The 20,313-nt window shown below is 40.7% G+C and overlaps 3 protein-coding genes across 4 annotated transcripts; all 3 read right to left on the minus strand.

The window, feature by feature from the left end:
- Nucleotides 1-113: 113 nt before the first annotated feature.
- dnajb2 (DnaJ heat shock protein family (Hsp40) member B2) lies at nucleotides 114-8,385 on the minus strand. Of its 2 annotated transcripts, XM_072397213.1 has the most exons (11): nucleotides 8,066-8,381; nucleotides 7,028-7,123; nucleotides 6,454-6,563; nucleotides 6,239-6,292; nucleotides 5,932-6,048; nucleotides 5,681-5,755; nucleotides 4,647-4,779; nucleotides 4,307-4,377; nucleotides 3,334-3,627; nucleotides 475-548; nucleotides 114-334 (listed from the first exon to the last, which is right to left on the minus strand). In XM_072397213.1, the coding sequence occupies exons 2-10, from the start codon at nucleotides 7,090-7,092 to the stop codon at nucleotides 520-522; spliced, it is 948 nt and encodes a 315-aa protein (XP_072253314.1). In that variant the 5' UTR covers nucleotides 7,093-7,123; nucleotides 8,066-8,381; the 3' UTR covers nucleotides 114-334; nucleotides 475-519. The 2 variants fall into 2 exon arrangements, with proteins under 2 accessions (XP_072253314.1, XP_072253313.1); XM_072397212.1 differs by lacking the exons at nucleotides 114-334; nucleotides 475-548 and having other exon boundaries at nucleotides 575-3,627; nucleotides 8,066-8,385.
- A 1,009-nt stretch (nucleotides 8,386-9,394) lies between these two features.
- LOC140319542 (tubulin alpha chain) lies at nucleotides 9,395-12,386 on the minus strand. The gene is made up of 4 exons (XM_072397211.1): nucleotides 12,275-12,386; nucleotides 10,907-11,129; nucleotides 10,655-10,803; nucleotides 9,395-10,490 (listed from the first exon to the last, which is right to left on the minus strand). Exons 1-4 carry the CDS (start codon nucleotides 12,275-12,277, stop codon nucleotides 9,513-9,515), a joined length of 1,353 nt encoding a protein of 450 aa, XP_072253312.1. The 5' UTR covers nucleotides 12,278-12,386; the 3' UTR covers nucleotides 9,395-9,512.
- A 500-nt stretch (nucleotides 12,387-12,886) lies between these two features.
- On the minus strand, nucleotides 12,887-15,652 carry LOC140319544 (tubulin alpha chain-like). The gene is made up of 4 exons (XM_072397214.1): nucleotides 15,635-15,652; nucleotides 15,146-15,368; nucleotides 14,745-14,893; nucleotides 12,887-14,640 (listed from the first exon to the last, which is right to left on the minus strand). Exons 1-4 carry the CDS (start codon nucleotides 15,635-15,637, stop codon nucleotides 13,666-13,668), a joined length of 1,350 nt encoding a protein of 449 aa, XP_072253315.1. The 5' UTR covers nucleotides 15,638-15,652; the 3' UTR covers nucleotides 12,887-13,665.
- Nucleotides 15,653-20,313: the final 4,661 nt, after the last annotated feature.

Raw genomic sequence — 20,313 nt, forward strand, 5'->3', positions numbered from 1 at the left:
AACGCTCGGGTGCTCTTTTTCTGGTTGTGGATCCATTTAGCTTCCCATCTCATATGCAAAAACTGCAACTTCTGCACTTTTTTTCCAGAAAAAAAAAAAAAAAAAAGCTAAAATTTCTTTCAAATTTTTTTAATGCAGATGATTAGAACTCTTTCCTTGACCTTCAAAATATAAAGTTTCCAGTCTTTTGCTCCACATTGAGCGACATACATATACACACAGACACACGCATTCATAATAAATACACATTTCTTTAAGTGTCGTTCAGCAGGTAGGAGCCATGAGGGGGGGGGGGCTGACGGAGAAAGTGCATCTTAGGGAATTGATCTTTGACCTGTGAAAACAGATTTCACACAGAGATGTTACACTTCATCACTTTTGCAAACGGGCATCATGTGATCTGTTATCTACATGGAGTTGGTTGAAAGCAATGTTCAGCGTTCTGGATGCCTCAGATTCAAGCTCGTTCTTTACCTCCAGGCTGGGCTTAAGGGCACAGAGCAGCATGAGCCCATCAGGTTAGCTTGTGAAGGCCTTGAAGTCTGAGTCTGAAACAGGAAGCAGGAAGTGTAAGACAAAAAGTCCAACTTATGGTCCGTTAGTGTGATACTAGATAAAAAAAAAGTTCCTTACACACGCATCTGAAAAACATAGAAAGAAAATGTCTATTTGAGGTGGAAATGAGAGCAACAGATCGGTATAACATTGTCACTAGATAAGAGCTCACCTTTTGGTAGCCGTGCTAGTGTTAGATACAGTATATCATTTACACATATTAGTTTAAATAAATAATGGGAAATACATGACTGTTACTGCTATATTGAGAAAAAAAAATAATCCCAACTCGTCTTTTGGCGCAAACTTTATTTGTTACTTCTGGTTCAACAATCTGAAAAGAACATTAACACATGGCACTGCAACATAGTACAAATAATAGTACAAATAACACAAGGTGTAATGTATTTCGAAGAGAATTGATTGGCCTCCTTCTAACTGAGGAGGAAGGATGATCGATGGTTCGTGGTGAAAAAGAATCCATTTTGCTCTAATTTTATCAGCGATAATTATACTTTCAGGTGAAAGATGAACTTGTGTGACGTAAAAACAAACCAGGCACTCCCAAAATGTGCCGATATATATTACAAACAAATGGAGTTACTGCTGCATGAGCAGCATACACACAAGAGAGGGTCAAGGGACACCGCCTGCACTGAGATGCTGAAAAAGTATTTTTTCAACACACGTTACTGGTAGTAATTAATTTGAACAAGTCTGTGTCCTGGCACCAACGTAAGTTTCTTTTCACTGAAGATTTCTATGCACAAAGATTCAGCAGCAAACCCATTAGCAGCCGTTAGTGTTACACTAATAACACTTCTGCCTGATTAGAGCTCTGAGCCAAGGCAAGTTTAGGGTTTTATCCCAAAGCACCGCAAAGCGCCGTTCTCTCCCCCACATACACAAATCAATTTTTTTTGTCCCCGTATAACTCCATCACATGGATACTTTTCAACCTACAATTCTTACGGCTTTGTAAACAATGCCTCAGCTTCAGTGCAAAAGTAGGAACGCTCACTGAGAGTTTAGACCAACTCAGCTGAGTCCGTAACTGGAGATATGACATCAAAATATGAAATGAAAATATAGTCTATTTGTTCAAATCTATATCAGTTTATTCTAATATATTAAAGACAGAAATGATGCATCTAAGGCAACTGAAGTTGCCACTGATGGGGGGGGGGGTCAACATTTTTGTGAGACCCGCTTAAACAAATGTTGAAAGAAAAGTGGTGACTGTAGTTCTACTATTCTACTGAAACTGCTTGATTGTTAAAACTCGAACCATCATATGACTATCACAATCACATGGTGCAACTCCTGCAAGTGTCTTCATTTAAAAGCAGCGAAACGCACCACAAAAGCCACTGATGAGGAGCTTGAGGATAACAGAGATATAAGAATCCAAAAAGAACTCGATAGTTCTTGTGCATTTGTTTGTCCAAGTTGGCGTCTTTGCACTTGTAAGTTCAGTGTGGCCAACAGCGACACAGTTAGAACGTGCATGCGCACCGAAAGACTTAAATTAGGTTTCAATTCACAGGTAGTCATGTTAGAGAAAGTGTACTGAGATCAAATGTACATGATTGTCCTGATGTAAATCCTCAAAACTGCAACTTCAGAACAATTCCAAGCTACCTCCAGCATGTGAATGTTTCTGCCTCAGAGTATCTATAAAGTAGGTTTGAGTGTGCTTCACGCAGTTGTTCTATGCGGTACATTCTTTAGAAATATTTATCAGTTGACCAGTAAACGTAGGTCTTTTCTGATCCCTACTGACGATCATCAAAGAAACTTCTGTGCCCTACTTTTAATCAATCAATTGTTGCGCGTCACGCAGTTTGGTTACATTCTGTTTGCCAGGGAGTCTAAATGAGAAAATTCTATGGCAAGGTCCCAGCTGACCCAAACACAAACAGACACACAAAGATAACTGCACACACACACACACACACACACACACATTGCACTGATTTAATGCATTCCCTTGTCACAACATGATGCCTGACACAAACCACTTACCTACCTCTAATCTACTCCTGATCTTCATCCTGAAACTAAATTATGACCCTTAAAAGCCATTTCAAGCTTTATTTAAAAGCCAAATTGGTCCTCATAAAAGACCGTACCCTTCACACTGGTTGAGTAAATCCCACCCCACTCAGTCGATGGAATATTTGGCACATTTATGTACATTCTGAATAAGTCCTCTGTGTAGCTATGTATCTATGAAACAAAACACTTTGAAATTATATAGGCAGATAGGTGGAAATATCTTGGCTGTCTATCAAAAAAAAAAAAAAGCACCAGTAAGAAATGTTAGGAGCGCTGAGACATCATTAAAGATTCAACCAATCGCATAAGAGTCTGGCTACTGGCTCACTCTGAGAGGAGAGAAGGTATGATAAGGCATCCCAAATACTCACACACAGACACTGCATTAGCACACAGCACACCTACATTTCTTTTTCTTTTTCACACTGCAATCGCAGTTTCTGATCTCAGGTTTGACTCTCTCTTCGCAACAGTGGCTTGGCAGTGTTGTGTTGGCAGTTGCGAGTGACTCAGGAGAGAAGCTCGCCTCCCTGGGTACATTTCTCTCCACTTCACATTTATCTGCAGGCTTCGAACCCATTTCAAACTGTCCCTCATCATCTTTCTCCCCTTCAACAGCTCCTTCACTTTTAGGCAAGTTTAAATGTCTTCCCTTTACCACCTCGCCTCTTCTATTCCCCTTAGTTTCGGCACTCTTGGCTCTGCCCCCGCCCCCAGCACCTGATATGCAGTCGGTAGCAGCAGCTCTCTGCTGGGCTTCCATTTCTGACAGGCTGCATGCCAAAGCCATCTGAAGTTCTTCGTCGTCCTCCTCATCCTCGCTGCCTCCTGCAACCCCGTAATGGTAGTATGGGGCGGAGCTAAATGACCGCTGTGCAGCAGAGTAAGGGCTGCTCCGGTACTTGTCAGACTCAGCAGGTGACCTGGTTTGGATTTGTGGCTTCTGAGGGGACGGATGGGGCTGTTCCTCTCTCCGGCTAAGCTCCAGAGCGAGGGCCATTTCATCTTCCACACCTGGGAAAAACACACACAGCAACACAGGCGCGTTTGTGCACAATCGACATGTAGCAACAGATGCACATACATGCAGAAATATTTAACCATGACAGACATCAGTTATGTATAGTGAAGCTGTCACTTTAAAACACAGTAAAATGCCTAAAACTTTTATTCAAACAAATTCTTGTGTTTTCTATGGCAACAAGGATGGTAAGGTTTAAGAATGTATTGTGTTTAGAGGTTAAAAAAGACTCTTTTAATGTGTTAACTTCATGTTAGTGAGCTTTTTCTGGTAGAAAGTGTTGAGATAAAACTTGTATCATGTGCACAAAAAAAACAGAGAAGCTGGAGAATAATTAGTAAAGCCAGTTCAGGCCAGTGGACTTGACCAATCAGAGCAGACTAGGATTTTGTGGAGCCAGGAAGTCTCCCAGCTTCTGTTTTAACCGAAAACATAAATATGTGAAAGTAAATTTTGATCCTCAAAGTGTATCTGGTCTTTTGTGGAAGCACTTGAACTGTAGAAATGTTGTTGTAATTGGATTACAATGAACTGGAATGAAATAGACTTCTTTATTTGCTGTTTGGGGAGCATTTAGATGAGACACGTTGCAAACTGGCACTATATAAATAAATTGAAGTGAATTGCCTTATCTTTCAATTGCTCACCAAAATTTAGTGTGTGACAACTTACCGTTTATTAAGACACTCTTTAACACCCCGTCCTCCTCTACCTCAATTCTTTCCTGCCCGTTCTCCTTGATTCTGCGGGCAAGACAATAACAAAGATGACTGTTAAGTATTGAAAAGCCTCCATTTACTTTTTAGCTTTTCAAAAATTAGGGAAATTACTCAAACACTCGGCAAGAAAACATACATTTTCCACAAACTCATTTATGACATTCGCATGCAAAATGCCTCGAACCCTTTGTGGCAATTTGAGCAAAACTGTACAATCTAACAAGTTGAGGCCTCATTTCTTTGTTAAATATTTCTTTGTTTGGACGACTTTCTTTAGGGAAGATATCACGTACTTCTTGGTGGTGGTGCGTTTGCCATTTAGGATGCGAGTGGAAGTAGAAACAGATTTGAAGTTACCCATCCCTCCACCCATGCTGTCCATCCCGTCCAGACCACCGAAAGAGGAAGAGAAAGAGGCGAACTCAACTGCAGAAAGGCAGACAATCAGTGTACAGAGGAGAGGATAGATGTACACTATCGATCAAAAGTTTGGGGTCACTTAGAAATTTCCTTATTTTTCAAAGAAAAGCACTTTTTTTTACAATGAAGATAACATTAAATGCATCAGAAATACACTCTATACATGGTTAATGTGGTAAATGACTATTCTGGGTGGAAAAATCTGGTTTTTAATCAAATATCTACATAGGTGTATGGAGGCCCATTTCACTCCAGTCTTCTAATGGTACATTGTGTTAATTGTGTACATTTCTACAGATTACCTCAACAAATTAACAGCGAGAATGCAAAAGGTCTGCAATGCTGTAATTGCTACAAATGCCGCATTATTTGATGAAAGCAAAGTTTGAAGAACAAAATTAATATTTCAAATAAAACTGAATATTGTCAATGCCTTGACTATAATTTTGCAACCCATTTGATAAATAAAAGTGTGAGTTTTCATGGAAAACACAAAATTGTCTGGGTGACCCCAAACTTTTGAACGGTAGTGTAAGTGTCACACATCTCTGCAGACCCTCGGTCTGTGTGAACAGAACACCACCGGCACGCTATTACAGAAACAGAAAGTGGGAATTTGGGCAGGGCAAAATTAAACAAATATTCTAACTTTCTAATATATTTTTTTACTATAACATTACCCAACTTGATCAGTTAAACTACCTGAAAATATTGTTTGACACTCCGGTTCAGCTTTCACCTATTCTTACTTTTACCAACAACTCCATTGTGTTGCAAAAACTGCTAAAACTAGGACTGATTAAAAGATTATGAAATGTTAAGCGTCAATTCTAGGATGCATCCGCGGTTTGATCTCAACAGGATCGCTGTCGATGTGACACGTTTCTTCCAGCAAGTAACTGTTTACCTCCAGCTGAAGGGAAAGAGAAGAATCGGCTGGGGCCAAGGCGAGAGGATGAACCTCCGAACGATGAGAAGTCATCTGAACGAGGGAAGGAAAGTCATGTAAGGATGTGAAAATGAGTAAATGGAACTGTGAATTATGTAAGAGACAAGAGTGACGACGAGCAAAAAATATTTCCAATCTTAATGTAATAAAAATGACACTGATTCCAGTCAGTTAGTCAGAGGAACAGTTTGGTGTTGTGCTCGACATACCAAAAAGGCTAGCAAAGGGATCCTGCCCACCAAAAAACTCCCTGAACACCTCGTCTGGGCTGCGGAATGTGAAGGTAAATCCTGGGAAATCTGGTGAGAAGTCTGAGCTGGAGGAACCTGGGAGATGAAGATGTAAGGGCCGTGAGCGAAATAAGGAGAGAACTGGGAAGAAAGAGAGTGCTGCAGCAACACAACAATGAGGATAGAAATCCAACCTTCACATACTATCAGTTTTAACTTCCATCTGTTAGAGGTGACCACTTTTCATTAGTCTTTTCACATGTAGCCTCAGTATGCTTTTACTTGCCTGTGTGTCGCACTCTGTCACTGCCAAATTTGTCATACTCGTTGCGTTTGCTCTCTGTTAAAAGGAAGAGGCACCACAAGAATCAATATAGGTTCGTTTTTGTTTTTTTTCATACAAATATTAAATATACAGAGTATCAATTCTGTCCAAATCTGTGATTCAAACGTTCACAATCTCATGTCGTGTCTTATAGTCTGTCATTTGTTGATACATACTGTCAGACAGGACTTCATAGGCCTCAGCAAGCTCTTTGAACTTTCTTTCTGCCTCGTCCTTGTTGTCTGGGTTTTTGTCTGGATGCCATTTCAAGGCCAGTTTTCGGTACCTTCACACCCAAAGACACCAACAAACGTTTACACCAGACATACAACCAAATACAAATAGAGTATCAATACTTTTTATACCAAGCTTTCTTTGGAAAAACAACAAGCACAGCCCAGAGGAGAAACGGAAAAAAGAAATAACATACTTCTCCATGGTTTTCAGAGATTCATATATTTCATACCAGTTATTGACGCCTCTTTTCTAAATGGATTTACTTGGAGATTATATCAGATTAACAGATATTATATACACACAGCACAAACAATTGATTTGAGTCTTGTCTTTTTGTTAAAACGGCCATTGTCATTCTTAAGAAGAAGAAGAAAACACAAAACTATGATAAAAACAAGTCCACTCAAATGTTATAGCAAGCAACACTTAAAATGGATCTTGTACTGAAAGAAGTATTTATTTTTTCTGTTTACTTGCTATTCCTGGGACTTTAACTAATCTTGCGATACTCACGCTTTCTTGATGTCATCTTGCGAGGCTGTTCTGGACACACCGAGGATTTTATAGTAGTCCACCATGTCTCCCCCCGTCACTGCTCAGTACACTACCCTGAAATATAATCATACACTCAGCCCCAATCTGCATAGGTGTGCATCACTTAGATAATGTCACTCTAGACAAAAAGAAAGACTTGTAATCTGTGGTATTCCTCTAAAGCCACACAAGGTAAAGAACAAGAACTGATAAAGAATGCAGCTGGGAACACAGGTGAAATATGACCATTTTTAAACCATATCTTACTTAGAATGTCAGACACATAAATGTTAATTCATCCCAGTATCATGAGATAATGTTTAATGCGTCCTTTTGATGTTTCGATGTTTTGTAAGACTTACTGAGATAACTAAACTTAACTGTGATTGGAGTTTTTTTTTTTTTTTTTTTTACTATAATCATTAGTCACATTTATATAACATATGTACACAGTACATATGTAAACAGTAAAAACAAACGTTTATTGGCGGATTTCACCTAATCTCGAATGAGGCTAGTCATTTTAAGACTTTGCATAATTTATCTAAAGGACAAAGGCTTGTTCAAGACCTCAGTATCGTCAGCAATTCTATAATAGCCACAGACAACACGTTCGCCATCATGCCAGTCTCATTAGTAGCCTGCAACAGTTGAAGGGGGGCTTCCAAACTGAGGCAAAACAGCTAAACTTAACTTTCTGAGTCCCCTCGAGAACAGCCATGCACTCACACAAGTATTATTACAGCGTTATTTCTAGTACTGAGGCATCTGACAACTGCTGCTGACATGACGGTAGGCCTATACACGCTTAAACACGGCAGATGTACTTGGAAGCACAGGTGCTGTGCTATTAAAGTGTGTACCCTTAACATTAGGGCACAGTTGGCATTATTTGGAAATTTGAAGGAACATTTCCTATTATGGTAAAGTTGTGATGGCAAAGTCAATAAACTGCAGTGGCAGTCTATTAGCAGGGTAGCCATGACTTGTTAGTAATAGCCAAAGCTCGGAACCTACCGTTCGACTCTTTTGGCCCAATCACTAAGCAGTTTAGCCGTCTGTCCGAAGGTTTGGGATAAAAGTGGATTTGTTGCGTTTGCCTCTGGAAAATGCTCTCTTCGAGACAAGCGCGCAGCCACCCCCCACGTTTCGTCAGCCTCTCCACCGTCCCGACACCAATGTTGTCTTCAACAACACACTATCACTCACTGGTGCAGTTATGCCTCTGCGGCGTACACCGGTGTTTCCCAGCACAAAAACATGCAGACAGTTAGGCCAGTTTACGCTGAGCGCAGCCGTTGGTCTAAACTGCACGCGCTACGTCAGTGTGAACAGACAGAAAAAAATAGAACGTCTAGAACATGCCAGTGTTTGGAAACGTCACCAGACCCGCCCTGCTTAGCGTCTGCTTGTTGCGCCGTGACAATGTTCTCTGAGATTTAACAATTGAAACCAACGACTTTAACCATCCATTGCTAATGCAACATTTCTATCAATAACAGTTTTTCATTTAGGTCATTACGGTAGTCTTTCGTAGCCATTGTAGTGCTGAAATAAATCGCTAAGTTTGAGTATTTCTTTTTCTCTCTTACTGCTCTATCATGACTATAGGGCGACTTTATAAAACGCAATTCTCTATTACATACTAACACTTATGGCTATATAATGCACCATTATATAATGAATGGCATTCACTACCATTGTTATTACATTCACCATTGTATTTAGAATTAGCCTACATAGTGGATTATTCAGTCGCAATAGAATAACCATTTTTGCTCAAATTTAAATGAAATTTTGATCGCAATTTCAGCATATGGATACATAGATCTAACCCATTAACAGCGTGGCATTATCATCATTTCAATTCCCTTACAAGTTATTGAATAAGCTGATAAATTCAGCTCACTTCACGTTACTCACTGGTCACATTGCTGCCATCTCCTGGGTGGAAGAGAAGCAACTTTAGGAAACAGACCTATTTACCTCGAGGACACTCAAAAATACATGAAACTGGCAAAGGGGAACTGAGATTTCCCTTTGAAAAGCGCTGAAGTTGCAGCAACCCAATCCTAAATCTAAAAAATATGTATTAATTGCCAATATCTATAGTTTGCAATTTATTACCCACAAAAATACGGCTGAAATATAAATTTGGACACGATTGAGTACTTGTAAGAATAATGCTGCTAAAATGTTTCCATTTTCCTGTCTGGCAGTCATGTATAGTGTGTCAGTTATAAAGGTTTAAACATAACATTTTGTGTATTTGCTTGTTTGAGTAAGTCTAATATTATCCAAATGAGTCACTATATAAAAGAAGGACAGTTCAAGAAAATCATCTCATGTTCCTTCAAACCTTTATTGATACGGACATATCACCAGATGTTTTTTTTTTTAGAATGTTGCTGGGAATGTGTTATGTTCAGAACAACATTTGGAATGCATGGTGATGTTGGAGCCCTTAATACTCCTCTCCTTCCTCATCCTCCTCTCCAACGCTGTCAGTGCCCACCTCTTCATAATCCTTCTCCAGAGCAGCCATATCTTCCCTGGCCTCTGAGAACTCTCCTTCCTCCATGCCCTCACCAACATACCAGTGGACAAAGGCCCTCTTGGCATACATGAGGTCAAACTTGTGGTCAAGTCGGGCCCAAGCCTCGGCGATGGCTGTGGTGTTGCTCAGCATGCACACAGCTCTCTGCACCTTGGCCAGGTCTCCTCCAGGAACCACGGTTGGAGGCTGGTAGTTGATGCCCACCTTGAAGCCTGTGGGGCACCAGTCCACAAACTGGATGGTGCGTTTGGTCTTGATGGCTGCGATGGCGGAGTTGACATCTTTGGGCACCACATCACCACGATACAGCAGACAGCAGGCCATGTATTTACCATGGCGTGGGTCACACTTCACCATCTGATTGGCTGGCTCAAAGCAGGCGTTGGTGATGTCAGCCACAGACAGCTGCTCATGGTAGGCTTTCTCAGCAGAGATGACTGGGGCATAGGTGGCCAGAGGGAAATGGATTCGAGGGTAGGGCACCAAGTTGGTCTGGAACTCTGTCAGGTCAACGTTCAGAGCTCCATCAAAGCGAAGTGAGGCTGTGATAGAAGACACAATCTGGCCAATCAGCCTGTTCAGGTTAGTGTAAGTTGGTCTCTCGATGTCAAGGTTCCTGCGGCAGATGTCATAGATGGCCTCATTGTCCACCATGAATGCACAGTCGGAGTGCTCCAAGGTGGTGTGGGTTGTCAAGATGGAGTTGTAAGGCTCCACTACTGCTGTGGAAACCTGGGGGGCTGGGTAGACGGCAAATTCAAGCTTGGACTTTTTGCCATAATCAACAGAGAGTCTCTCCATTAGCAAGGAGGTGAAACCAGAGCCAGTGCCTCCACCAAAGGAGTGAAAGATGAGGAAACCCTGCAGGCCAGTACACTGATCAGCCTGAAAAGACAATTAGCTTTAATTAGTTGAAATGCAGCTGTAGCCACAGATGCCTCTAAAGTTCGTTGATACTTGTACAAATCAGCCAGTAATTCTTCCCAGAGTACTCAAAATTGTGTTCAGTGTTAAGCGTGTCAAGCGAACTAATGTGACCAAACTCTCACCAGCTTGCGTGTCCTGTCGAGAACAAGATCTATGATCTCTTTGCCGATGGTGTAGTGTCCACGGGCGTAGTTGTTGGCAGCATCCTCCTTTCCTGTAATCAGCTGCTCAGGGTGGAAGAGCTGACGGTAAGTTCCTGTACGCACCTCATCTATAAAATGGATAGTTAAAAAGTAATAAATAAATAATATATATACAACTTATTCAAAATGTACCAGATTAATAGGCAATTTCTCATTCATTTAGAGACTGACCAATGACAGTAGGTTCCAGATCAACAAAGATGGCTCTGGGAACATGCTTCCCTGCCCCGGTCTCACTGAAGAAGGTGTTGAAGGAGTCATCTCCTCCGCCAATCGTTTTGTCAGAGGGCATCTGTCCATCTGGCTGAATCCCATGTTCCAGGCAGTACAGCTCCCAGCATGCATTGCCCATTTGGGCTCCAGCCTGGCCAACGTGCATAGAAATACACTCACGCTGAAAAAGAAGACGAAAAAAGGTTAGGTAAAAGGAGCCTGACAAGTTCTATTTTGTGAGATAAAGCGCACATTTATCATTCAGGTTTTCTATTTTCAATTGAGGTAATGCCTGCTTAAATTCTGATTGCTTTGAGGTCATAGTATGAACACTTAAGATTCTACAGATGGGTATGGGTCATCTTTGTAGTCCAAAAATGAGGTCAGTCTTTGTCATAAAGTCTTCACACAGCTAAGATGTCTTGTAAATTCTCAAAACTGTATGTCAGAACAAATTGTTGAAGCTTTCATGAGCACACAGTAGATTCTGAAACAGCAGGCTTTCGATCGAAAGACTGTAGATGAAATGTATTTGAAAAATCTCTTTGTGCACCAAGGAGAATGGTTGAGAAAAAAAAAAAAGGTCTGGCAGACAGGAAGGCCATGCCCCAAGAAGATGGGAAACTCTCCCCCCACCCCCCCATCCTGTGTGTCCGCCCTTTCCTCATCCCCTCCCCTTCTGGGCCTCTTTCCTCCCCCATCCTGTCCAGCTGTGCACTGTAGTGCCATGTAACACTCAGAGATGTCTCTCTCTCGCTCTCTCACAAACCAAAAACCTAACAAAATGGCTGCCGCCTAACTCATACTGCAGACTAGACCACTCCTCTTTTGTCTGTACTTTTTATTCCATCCCCCCACTGCCACGATGACTATGTATTCAGTCCCTCTGACTTAAGAAAACTAATTCTTAAAGAACGTTTTTACCTTCAGTTCGATAGGTTTCCTATTTTATTACTAAATGTATATTAGACAAATCTGATAAGAAAGCTGTGCATCTTTTACTATTTTCCATCTGACCAGGATCATCCAAGACTTCAGAAATGACTGGTCTTCCTCTCCTCTTTAGCATCTGCACTGCATGCCTCACCCTGAATTCTCAACAGACATGCCGCGAAAAGTTTAATTACGTCAATTCAGCTTAAACTCCTTACTGCATAGTATGACAAAGCTGCTTTTGTGCCGGTAGCTTTTGCTCCAGCAGAGGGCTAATGTGCATTACAGAGACCCAGATATAAAACCCATGTAGTGCTGAGCCACAAAAGAGAGGCAGGATACAAAAGAGAATGGACATTTCAAGCCTACGTCATCACCCAAGCTGTTACTCACCATTTTGTCTGCTTGTCCTTCGACGACGTTGAGGAGTCAGACACAAGAAAGAAGTGCAGAGGAAAGGAAGAGCCGAAGGTTATATAGACACGGATGTGAAGGGGCGGGCAGAAAACCACAGAAAGCAGCTGCATAGTCTATTGGCGGGACGGAAGAGCATTTTGGAAAAAAAAGAGGGAAGTCCCTATACTGCCTGTCATTGTATCCACCCTAATACATTTCTACTTTGTCTGTCTGTTTTATCTGAAACCCCTAAGAGTCCAAAGTGACATTATTTCATGCCCTTTAAAGCCTTTGTACTCTTTTTTTCATAGTGTGACTGTTTTTTTAGTAAAACTCTACACAGATTTCCAGAGTTAACAGGGTAATAGATCAGTGGTGCAGTAGCTATGTATGTATGAATTTATCAATTCAGCAAAATGCAAATCATCAACCTCCATACATTTTCAACAAATGTATAAGGACTGGGAGCAGGCTCATTATTATGCATCTTGGTTGCTGCTGCACCCACACACTCACCCACCCCACTTCATGACTGCATTTAATCTTTAAATGAATAATCCCACCCAACAGATCCAGACAAAAGAAAAATGCTTTATTCTGGTCATTGAATTAAAAAGAAGTGGTGCTTTAATGATAGAAGAGCATTGTGAGAGCGATTACAAATGATATATTAGTATGACAAAAAAAAATGCATGTCATGCTTTAGTACTGCTGTATAATTCCGAACACAGAAAAACAGTATACACCACTAACAAGTACAACAATTAAAAAACAAACATTTTTAAACAAATCTCAGGGCTAGTCTTATGGTTTTGCTCTCTTTTTAGGTTGCAGCTTTTGATCAACCCTGTTGGAGTCACATGGTTGTGATTCATACGTAAGTGAACATAGATCCTATTGTGGCTGCAGGCCGCTGTCTGAGAGTGGGCCACACAAACAACACTAACCAGTGAGTACGAAAGTTATTTTCTCTCGCTCTCGTTCTCATAGAGTCACAGCTGAATGGCATATAGAAACTGACATAGAAGCCCTTTCATAACTTGCATTCCTCATGGAAGAGGATACTGCAGAGGGGGGAGGTGCACAGAGGAGAGGGTGTGGTCAGTGTTTCTCAGCAGGAAAGAAAAGAACTTTAAATAACAAAGGGAAGTCATGCTGTTTTCCTCTGAATGCAAATGTAAATTTTCTAAATGACAACACAACAGATGATTAGAATGATTAGAATTCAATCCACATTGCAGTTATGAATTGCTCACTACAGATTGTAGTTTAGTTGGTATGTTTTTACATTTGATACATTTTCTCTCACATAAAAAAAGCCTAAAAGACCAATTTTAAAACCAAGAAGAAATCTATTTATTTTTACTTGAATAAAGACTTTACATTAATCAGTATTCCTCTCCATCATCATCTTCTCCAACGCTGTCAGTGCCCACCTCTTCATAATCCTTCTCCAGAGCAGCCATATCTTCCCTGGCCTCTGAGAACTCTCCTTCCTCCATGCCCTCACCAACATACCAGTGGACAAAGGCCCTCTTGGCATACATGAGGTCAAACTTGTGGTCAAGTCGGGCCCAAGCCTCGGCGATGGCTGTGGTGTTGCTCAGCATGCACACAGCTCTCTGCACCTTGGCCAGGTCTCCTCCAGGAACCACGGTTGGAGGCTGGTAGTTGATGCCCACCTTGAAGCCTGTGGGGCACCAATCCACAAACTGGATGGTGCGTTTGGTCTTGATGGCTGCGATGGCGGAGTTGACATCTTTGGGCACCACATCACCACGATACAGCAGACAGCAGGCCATGTATTTACCATGGCGTGGGTCACACTTCACCATCTGATTGGCTGGCTCAAAGCAGGTGTTGGTGATGTCAGCCACAGACAGCTGCTCATGGTAGGCTTTCTCAGCAGAGATGACTGGGGCATAGGTGGCCAGAGGGAAATGGATTCGAGGGTAGGGCACCAAGTTGGTCTGGAACTCTGTCAGGTCAACATTCAGAGCTCCATCAAAGCGAAGTGAGGCTGTGATAGAAGACACAATCTGGCCAATCAGCCTGTTCAGGTTAGTGTAAGTTGGTCTCTCGATGTCAAGGTTCCTGCGGCAGATGTCATAGATGGCCTCATTGTCCACCATGAATGCACAGTCAGAGTGCTCCAAGGTGGTGTGGGTTGTCAAGATGGAGTTGTAAGGCTCCACTACTGCTGTGGAAACCTGGGGGGCTGGGTAGATGGCAAACTCAAGCTTGGACTTTTTGCCATAATCAACAGAGAGTCTCTCCATTAGCAAGGAGGTGAAACCAGAGCCAGTGCCTCCACCAAAGGAGTGAAAGATGAGGAAACCCTGCAGGCCAGTACACTGATCAGCCTGAAAAGTGAATAGTTCACGTATGTTTAGGCAGAGACATAATATGCAAAACAAGTTTGACATAGTAACCAGCTAACATGTACACTCAGCTCTTTCATTCTCACCAGCTTGCGTGTCCTGTCGAGAACGAGATCTATGATCTCTTTGCCGATGGTGTAGTGTCCACGGGCGTAGTTGTTGGCAGCATCCTCCTTTCCTGTAATCAGCTGCTCAGGGTGGAAGAGCTGACGGTAAGTTCCTGTACGCACCTCATCTGAATGATGAAAAGATTTAAAGATTTAGTAAGTGAGTAATCTTAAAGTTGAAATGCAGTAAAAAACTTTGTTCTCAAATGTTTGCTCAATGGAAAAAAAGTAAACTAAAGAAGTTGTTGTCATCTGTGTTTTATATTCTGGGGACATATCTCTTTATTGGTTAAATGGAAGACTTATTACACAGCTAACAAACAATCCCAACACAATCATTTAGTGTAATACACTGGTATAAATTTGTCTATAAAACTGACCAATGACAGTAGGTTCCAGATCAACAAAGATGGCTCTGGGAACATGTTTCCCTGCCCCTGTCTCACTGAAGAAGGTGTTGAAGGAGTCATCTCCTCTTCCAAAAGTCTTGTCAGAGGGCATCTGTCCATCTGGTTGAATCCCATGTTCCAGGCAATACAGCTCCCAGCATGCATTGCCAATCTGAGACCCAGCTTGGCCCACATGAATGGAGATACATTCACGCTGCAGAGAGTAAGTTACACCGTTGAATTAATAGAGGGGTCTATTTGCTCTCCACAGTTCTGCTGCATAAAATCTGATTCAACTACTTTTGGACTGATGCAATCAGAAATAGATTTCCATTTGACTGAATATACTACATAACACAGTTTAATGACAAATTCAAGCTGAATCTGAACAAATAGTGCATATCTCATAATTGATAAAAAAAATAAATAAATAAATACATCCATCTACACTAAGGATTACACCAGCAAATCACATCTTACCATGGTTGAGCTCTCTTCTCCAATGTCTAGGTATCAGAAAGAAGATGTAGTGCTGGAACCAGCTGTGTTTCTCTGCTTTTATGTACAGGACTGTCAGCGTACTATGTACAGTGATTTAATCTGAGCTGTAATCAGAGAACCTACTGATGAGACTTGGATAAGATCGTTCACTTTACAAACATAAACACAATGCAAAAAGAGGTCACCACCCTCGTCATTGTGTGCAGTGTTTGTACAGGTGTGTATGCACCTCATATTTCAGAAAGCAAATTCAACCCCAGATGATGGGAAGGTAACCTATTAACGTTTAACTTTCCAGTTTTGAAAGCATGAAATTATGTTGCAGCTTATGATTGAAACGTAAAAGTCGTATTGCTCTCAGTGTGTTTTTCATTTGCAATATCATCAGACAGAGTCAGAGAAAGTATCCTTGTCCAAAACCAGCTCGCTCTACAAATTTTGACAAACTGGAATTGAAGTGCAAAGTGTTCCAAGGTTTTGGGCAATTGGGGCAATATACTAAATATGTGGATAGATTTGTATAGACACTGAAAATGTAAGGATCTACATTTTTTGCTGAAATGTTTTAAGTAATCCTCCATAACTTAAACATTCTCCTCTTTCCTTAATTGTTCCTCTGTTCCTTGTGGGAAAGAAACATAATATATGTTAATTGCCCCATGAGGTGTCAGCTGACTATATGGTGCGAACTGAATGCTCACCATTGTGGTTTCACTGTATGCTAAATGACAGTCAGGGACAGGGTGTTTAAGGTGTCCCGGTCCATACAGTCACTGAATACACCATGGTGTGTATTTCACATGTTCACAGTTCTGTGTCTCATCACTTTGAGTTGGGTAGCAATACCTGTCTCAGTTGGCAAGTAAAACCTAAAGTGTTGATACAATACCATGCCTTTAAGGCAGAGTGCTCTTCTCTGTGATATTTTAAACAAGTCAAACAGCTTTCAAGACCAGGAGGCATGAACCGTAACACAAAAGTTCAAAATCATGTGGGAACGTTGTCTTAGTTGAGTGCTCTGTGACAAAACACGGCAGCAGGTTATGGTTCATTCATAAATAACAAAAGAAACTCCCCTTTTGTTATCACCATATTTATTTGTAATAGTATAAAGACTTACCCTGAAAAAGTATTGGATGAAAATTAAAGAGGAAAATCAGACTGAAAGCAATGCTCCAGCTTGAACTGCACCACCCTTCACTGAAGGGACAGTGTTCATGAAAGCACTATATTGTAAGCCGTACACAATGCTACTTTATGTGTATCAAACATATGAATTAAAAGGTTTTTGTAGACAGGATGGGGTTGAATTTATAATAGAAGCAACATTGTGTAACTATTTTAAACAGTGCCAGATAAAAAAGATAACTAAATGTTAGCCATCGATTCAAAGTAACGTTTAGCTCAGTTTCATGTCCTATAGGACGAAACAACTCTGGGAAAGCTCATACCTTACTGTTCTCTTTTGTGTGTTACCCTCAGAGGTGTTGCCTGAGTCGTAAAGCTGTGACCCACTTTCATTGTATGAGAGCAGGGCCTTCCTTCATGGGTCCTTTTCCAGTGCTGCACAATTAAGTCTTTTCACTAATGGCTCACAACAATGCCAGTAATAGTAAACAGAATGAAACATGGAGACCCAGGCTGTGTAAGGTATGCCATTGTGTGATAAGGCTGTCCTGTATACATTTAGGAACATTTGAACTAAGTTTGTGAAACTTTTGTAATTACTTTTTTAACTGATTCCTCATTAATCACAACTTGACAAAGGTGGTAACACACACATGATCACATTTTTTCATTTCTTGATTGAACACACTGATCAGCCACCCACAGCTTCTTTTTAAGCATCTCATCTTTTTAAGCATCTCATGTTTCATGGCTTTGCAGCTTATGACTCTTGTATCATGACTTCTCATACATTCTTCTTTTACTTCCTACTTACCAAAGATGTTGTGTTTGAACATTTATTGTCTGAAATAGGTTGCGGTCACTTGGCCATTCAAAGACATAAATGATTTACTTAGTCTGTTGCTGATATATTTGTGACCTTTGTCTTGTTGAAACACCTGGCTCCGAGACAACAAGTCATGTACCAAAAAGTCTCAATCCAATTTTGGAAACATTGTTCCCTCGCTGAATACAAGTTGCCCACGTTCTGAGGTAGAAAGCTAACTCCAAACCATGATAATATCTCGACCTGAGGAGAATTTTCCTTTTCATATGTTATGACTGGCTCAGAATCATGAGGTCAAAGCAAGAAACTCAGTACATTTTCTAATTTTATTCAACTTAATCCAGTGTACTCAAATTTCAAACACTTATGTTATGGAGTGTGTCAGTAAAGCTGTAAATTGTGAAAACAATGAAGGAGGTGTTGTGTGGTAGAAAGGACCAAAGATTAGGATAGGTTAGGATCTTTTTCAGTGCCAGTGCTAGTACTAGTTTTTTTTACTAGTTTGACTAGATTGCCACAGGCAGAGGCAACAAAATGCAAATTGCATTTAACCAGAAGTGCATAAGCAGTAATTGTAGTGCAATACTTTTCTAACAGTATACACATAGATCTTATGAAGATGTAATGATTTTTTTATTTTGCTGTTACCTTTGGCTTATCTTTTTATCCTCTCAACTTGGCATGCTGTGGTGTAGTATTCAGAGGGAGAGAGAAATAAGCAATGAAATTTCCCAAATATTCAACAGTTTGCCTTTGGATTGATGGACATAAGAGTCTTTAGAACTTCTTCTGTGGAATATCCCAGATTTCTCTTTCAGGCTTACTCTGGTTCTGTGAAAACTGTTGTGACTCATGTTTGGTTTACATCAAAATCTATTTGTTGGGGATAGTGGCATTTGTCTATTATCAAACTGGTCGGTATCTGTTTATCTATGGACACGTGCAACTGTGTGACCTATACTTCTAAATGTATCTGCTCAACTGAAATACCTAACCAAAGAAAACTCGGGAGAATCCATTTACTTTGTTCTACTTTGAAAAACCCCTCAGTCTGTTCACATGAATGTAGAAGTGTTTGCTAAGACTGTATGTTATTAGTTTTGTTCAGACTGTGTCTTTAGCTGAAGATCAATTTATTACTAAGTAGCTCAGAAATCCAAATTAAATCCAAATATATGTTGCTGGACCCTCAGTGGAGGAGGAAAAATAAAATTCTGCTATGTTTTCACATAAACATGTCACATGTTGCTTTGTTTTTCTCAGGTACTCAGGGTGAGGCAACCACGACCCCCAGCGGTGAAAATGTTGAAGCACCAACATGTGTAACAATATGATAGTATGAGGACTGTTGGTTCGGATTAGTTTGCCCCACCCCATAGGCAAACTGACTGCATGTTTTCCGTCTCCGAGGAGGCACTGAACTGACCCTCTGACAAAATGAGCTTTTAAAAACGTCTTATCACACATTTATTAATTTACTAGGTTATATATTTAGTTAGTTATGTGCATGAAATGTTGGACCAGATTTTGTGGGCTGTGAAAAAGGGTTGTGGTTGCAAAACATATCGGCGTTGTTTGGAAGATAAACACAGGAAGGTAGCAATGACTGCTATTGAAGGCCTGAAGGCTAAACGTAAATGCTACGTGTCTGTTATTTGTCAAGTGCAGGTTAACAACTCTGCATTCTGTCATTAAGCACACGTTTCTAAAGGGCTGTCACAAAGGTATGAAATTCTCTTTCTTCCTGTTCCCTGCTTTGTATTTTCCTTAAACAATGGATGCTTTCAAGAGTCAAACTAAAACGTATTAGTCATATCCTTAATCCACTGGAGCCTGTGCAGCAGTCTGAGGTTTGTGCAAATTGTTTTCCTAAATGCCATGGTTATGGAATCTGCTTAATAAAGTCCAGTTCAGCTCTTAAGTTTTTTTCCTTCTTTTTTTCATTACTAACATTGACAGAAATTCCTGCCAAGACGTTTACCACCGCGTGTGTAAACCTACATGAATTACTCCATAGAAGAAACTATATTCTCGCTTTAAATGCCTTCAACTCCCTGGACTCTTAACAGCAAGGAAAATGTTGCAAAACCAGGTTTAGTGTCATTCCCTGCATTACCGAGTCAAAATGAGAAGTTCCCGTTGTCTTTGCGATTACAATAACAGCAGTCACTTTAATATCTAACCATGGCCGGTGATATTAACAGATGCGAATTTCAACAAGTCCAAAACTGTCTCTAAAATGAAAATGATCAAATTTCATAGTTTTAGGTTCATTTTTCAATTTTATTTGGGCTATACTGAGTAAAGATTGTTCATAGAAAATGTCTCCAACCGTCTTTTGGGCTTACTACAAAAGTGTTAGTCACGGTCCTTACATTGGAATATTTGTACAATAATATAATAATAGGTGAAAGAGATGCTCCAAACTGTACAATTGTCGGATTATCATAAGTGTACATGTATTATCCATCTGTATGAAGAAATGAGAAAGAAATGAACGAATGAAACACCATTATCAGCTCAATATTATCACTGTCGCTTGTAATAATCCACGCCCGAAGCGGTTTACGCGCGCTCCCGCGAATAGGGACGCATTTCTTGGCAGGCATGCACTTCTCGGCATAACACCGGCGCGTTCGAAATAACGCGTTCACGTCAAAGGCACAGGTGGGCGTGGTTTGGAGTTGAACACAGCGCCGCAGTC

Source organism: Leuresthes tenuis, unplaced genomic scaffold (genome assembly GCF_036924035.1).
Source record: "Leuresthes tenuis unplaced genomic scaffold, fLeuTen1.0.hap1 SCAF_12, whole genome shotgun sequence".
Classification (NCBI taxonomy): Eukaryota; Metazoa; Chordata; class Actinopteri; order Atheriniformes; family Atherinopsidae; genus Leuresthes; species Leuresthes tenuis.

Bases quoted from the DNA above. Each gene is read 5' to 3' on its own strand.
- dnajb2 (XM_072397212.1), bottom strand. From the start codon at position 7,092: ATGGTGGACTACTATAAAATCCTCGGTGTGTCCAGAACAGCCTCGCAA. The intron at 6,293-6,453 runs GTATGTATCAAC...TCCTTTTAACAG, and splicing joins CTATGAAGTCCTGTCTGACA to AGAGCAAACGCAACGAGTAT. The intron at 3,628-4,306 runs GTAAGTTGTCAC...TGTTTTTCCCAG, and splicing joins AAAGAGTGTCTTAATAAACG to GTGTGGAAGATGAAATGGCC.
- LOC140319544 (XM_072397214.1), bottom strand. The intron at 14,894-15,145 runs GTCAGTTTTATA...TTCATCATTCAG, and splicing joins TCTGGAACCTACTGTCATTG to ATGAGGTGCGTACAGGAACT. The intron at 14,641-14,744 runs GTGAGAATGAAA...TTCACTTTTCAG, and splicing joins TCGACAGGACACGCAAGCTG to GCTGATCAGTGTACTGGCCT.
- LOC140319542 (XM_072397211.1), bottom strand. The intron at 10,804-10,906 runs GTCAGTCTCTAA...TCCATTTTATAG, and splicing joins TCTGGAACCTACTGTCATTG to ATGAGGTGCGTACAGGAACT. The intron at 10,491-10,654 runs GTGAGAGTTTGG...TTGTCTTTTCAG, and splicing joins TCGACAGGACACGCAAGCTG to GCTGATCAGTGTACTGGCCT.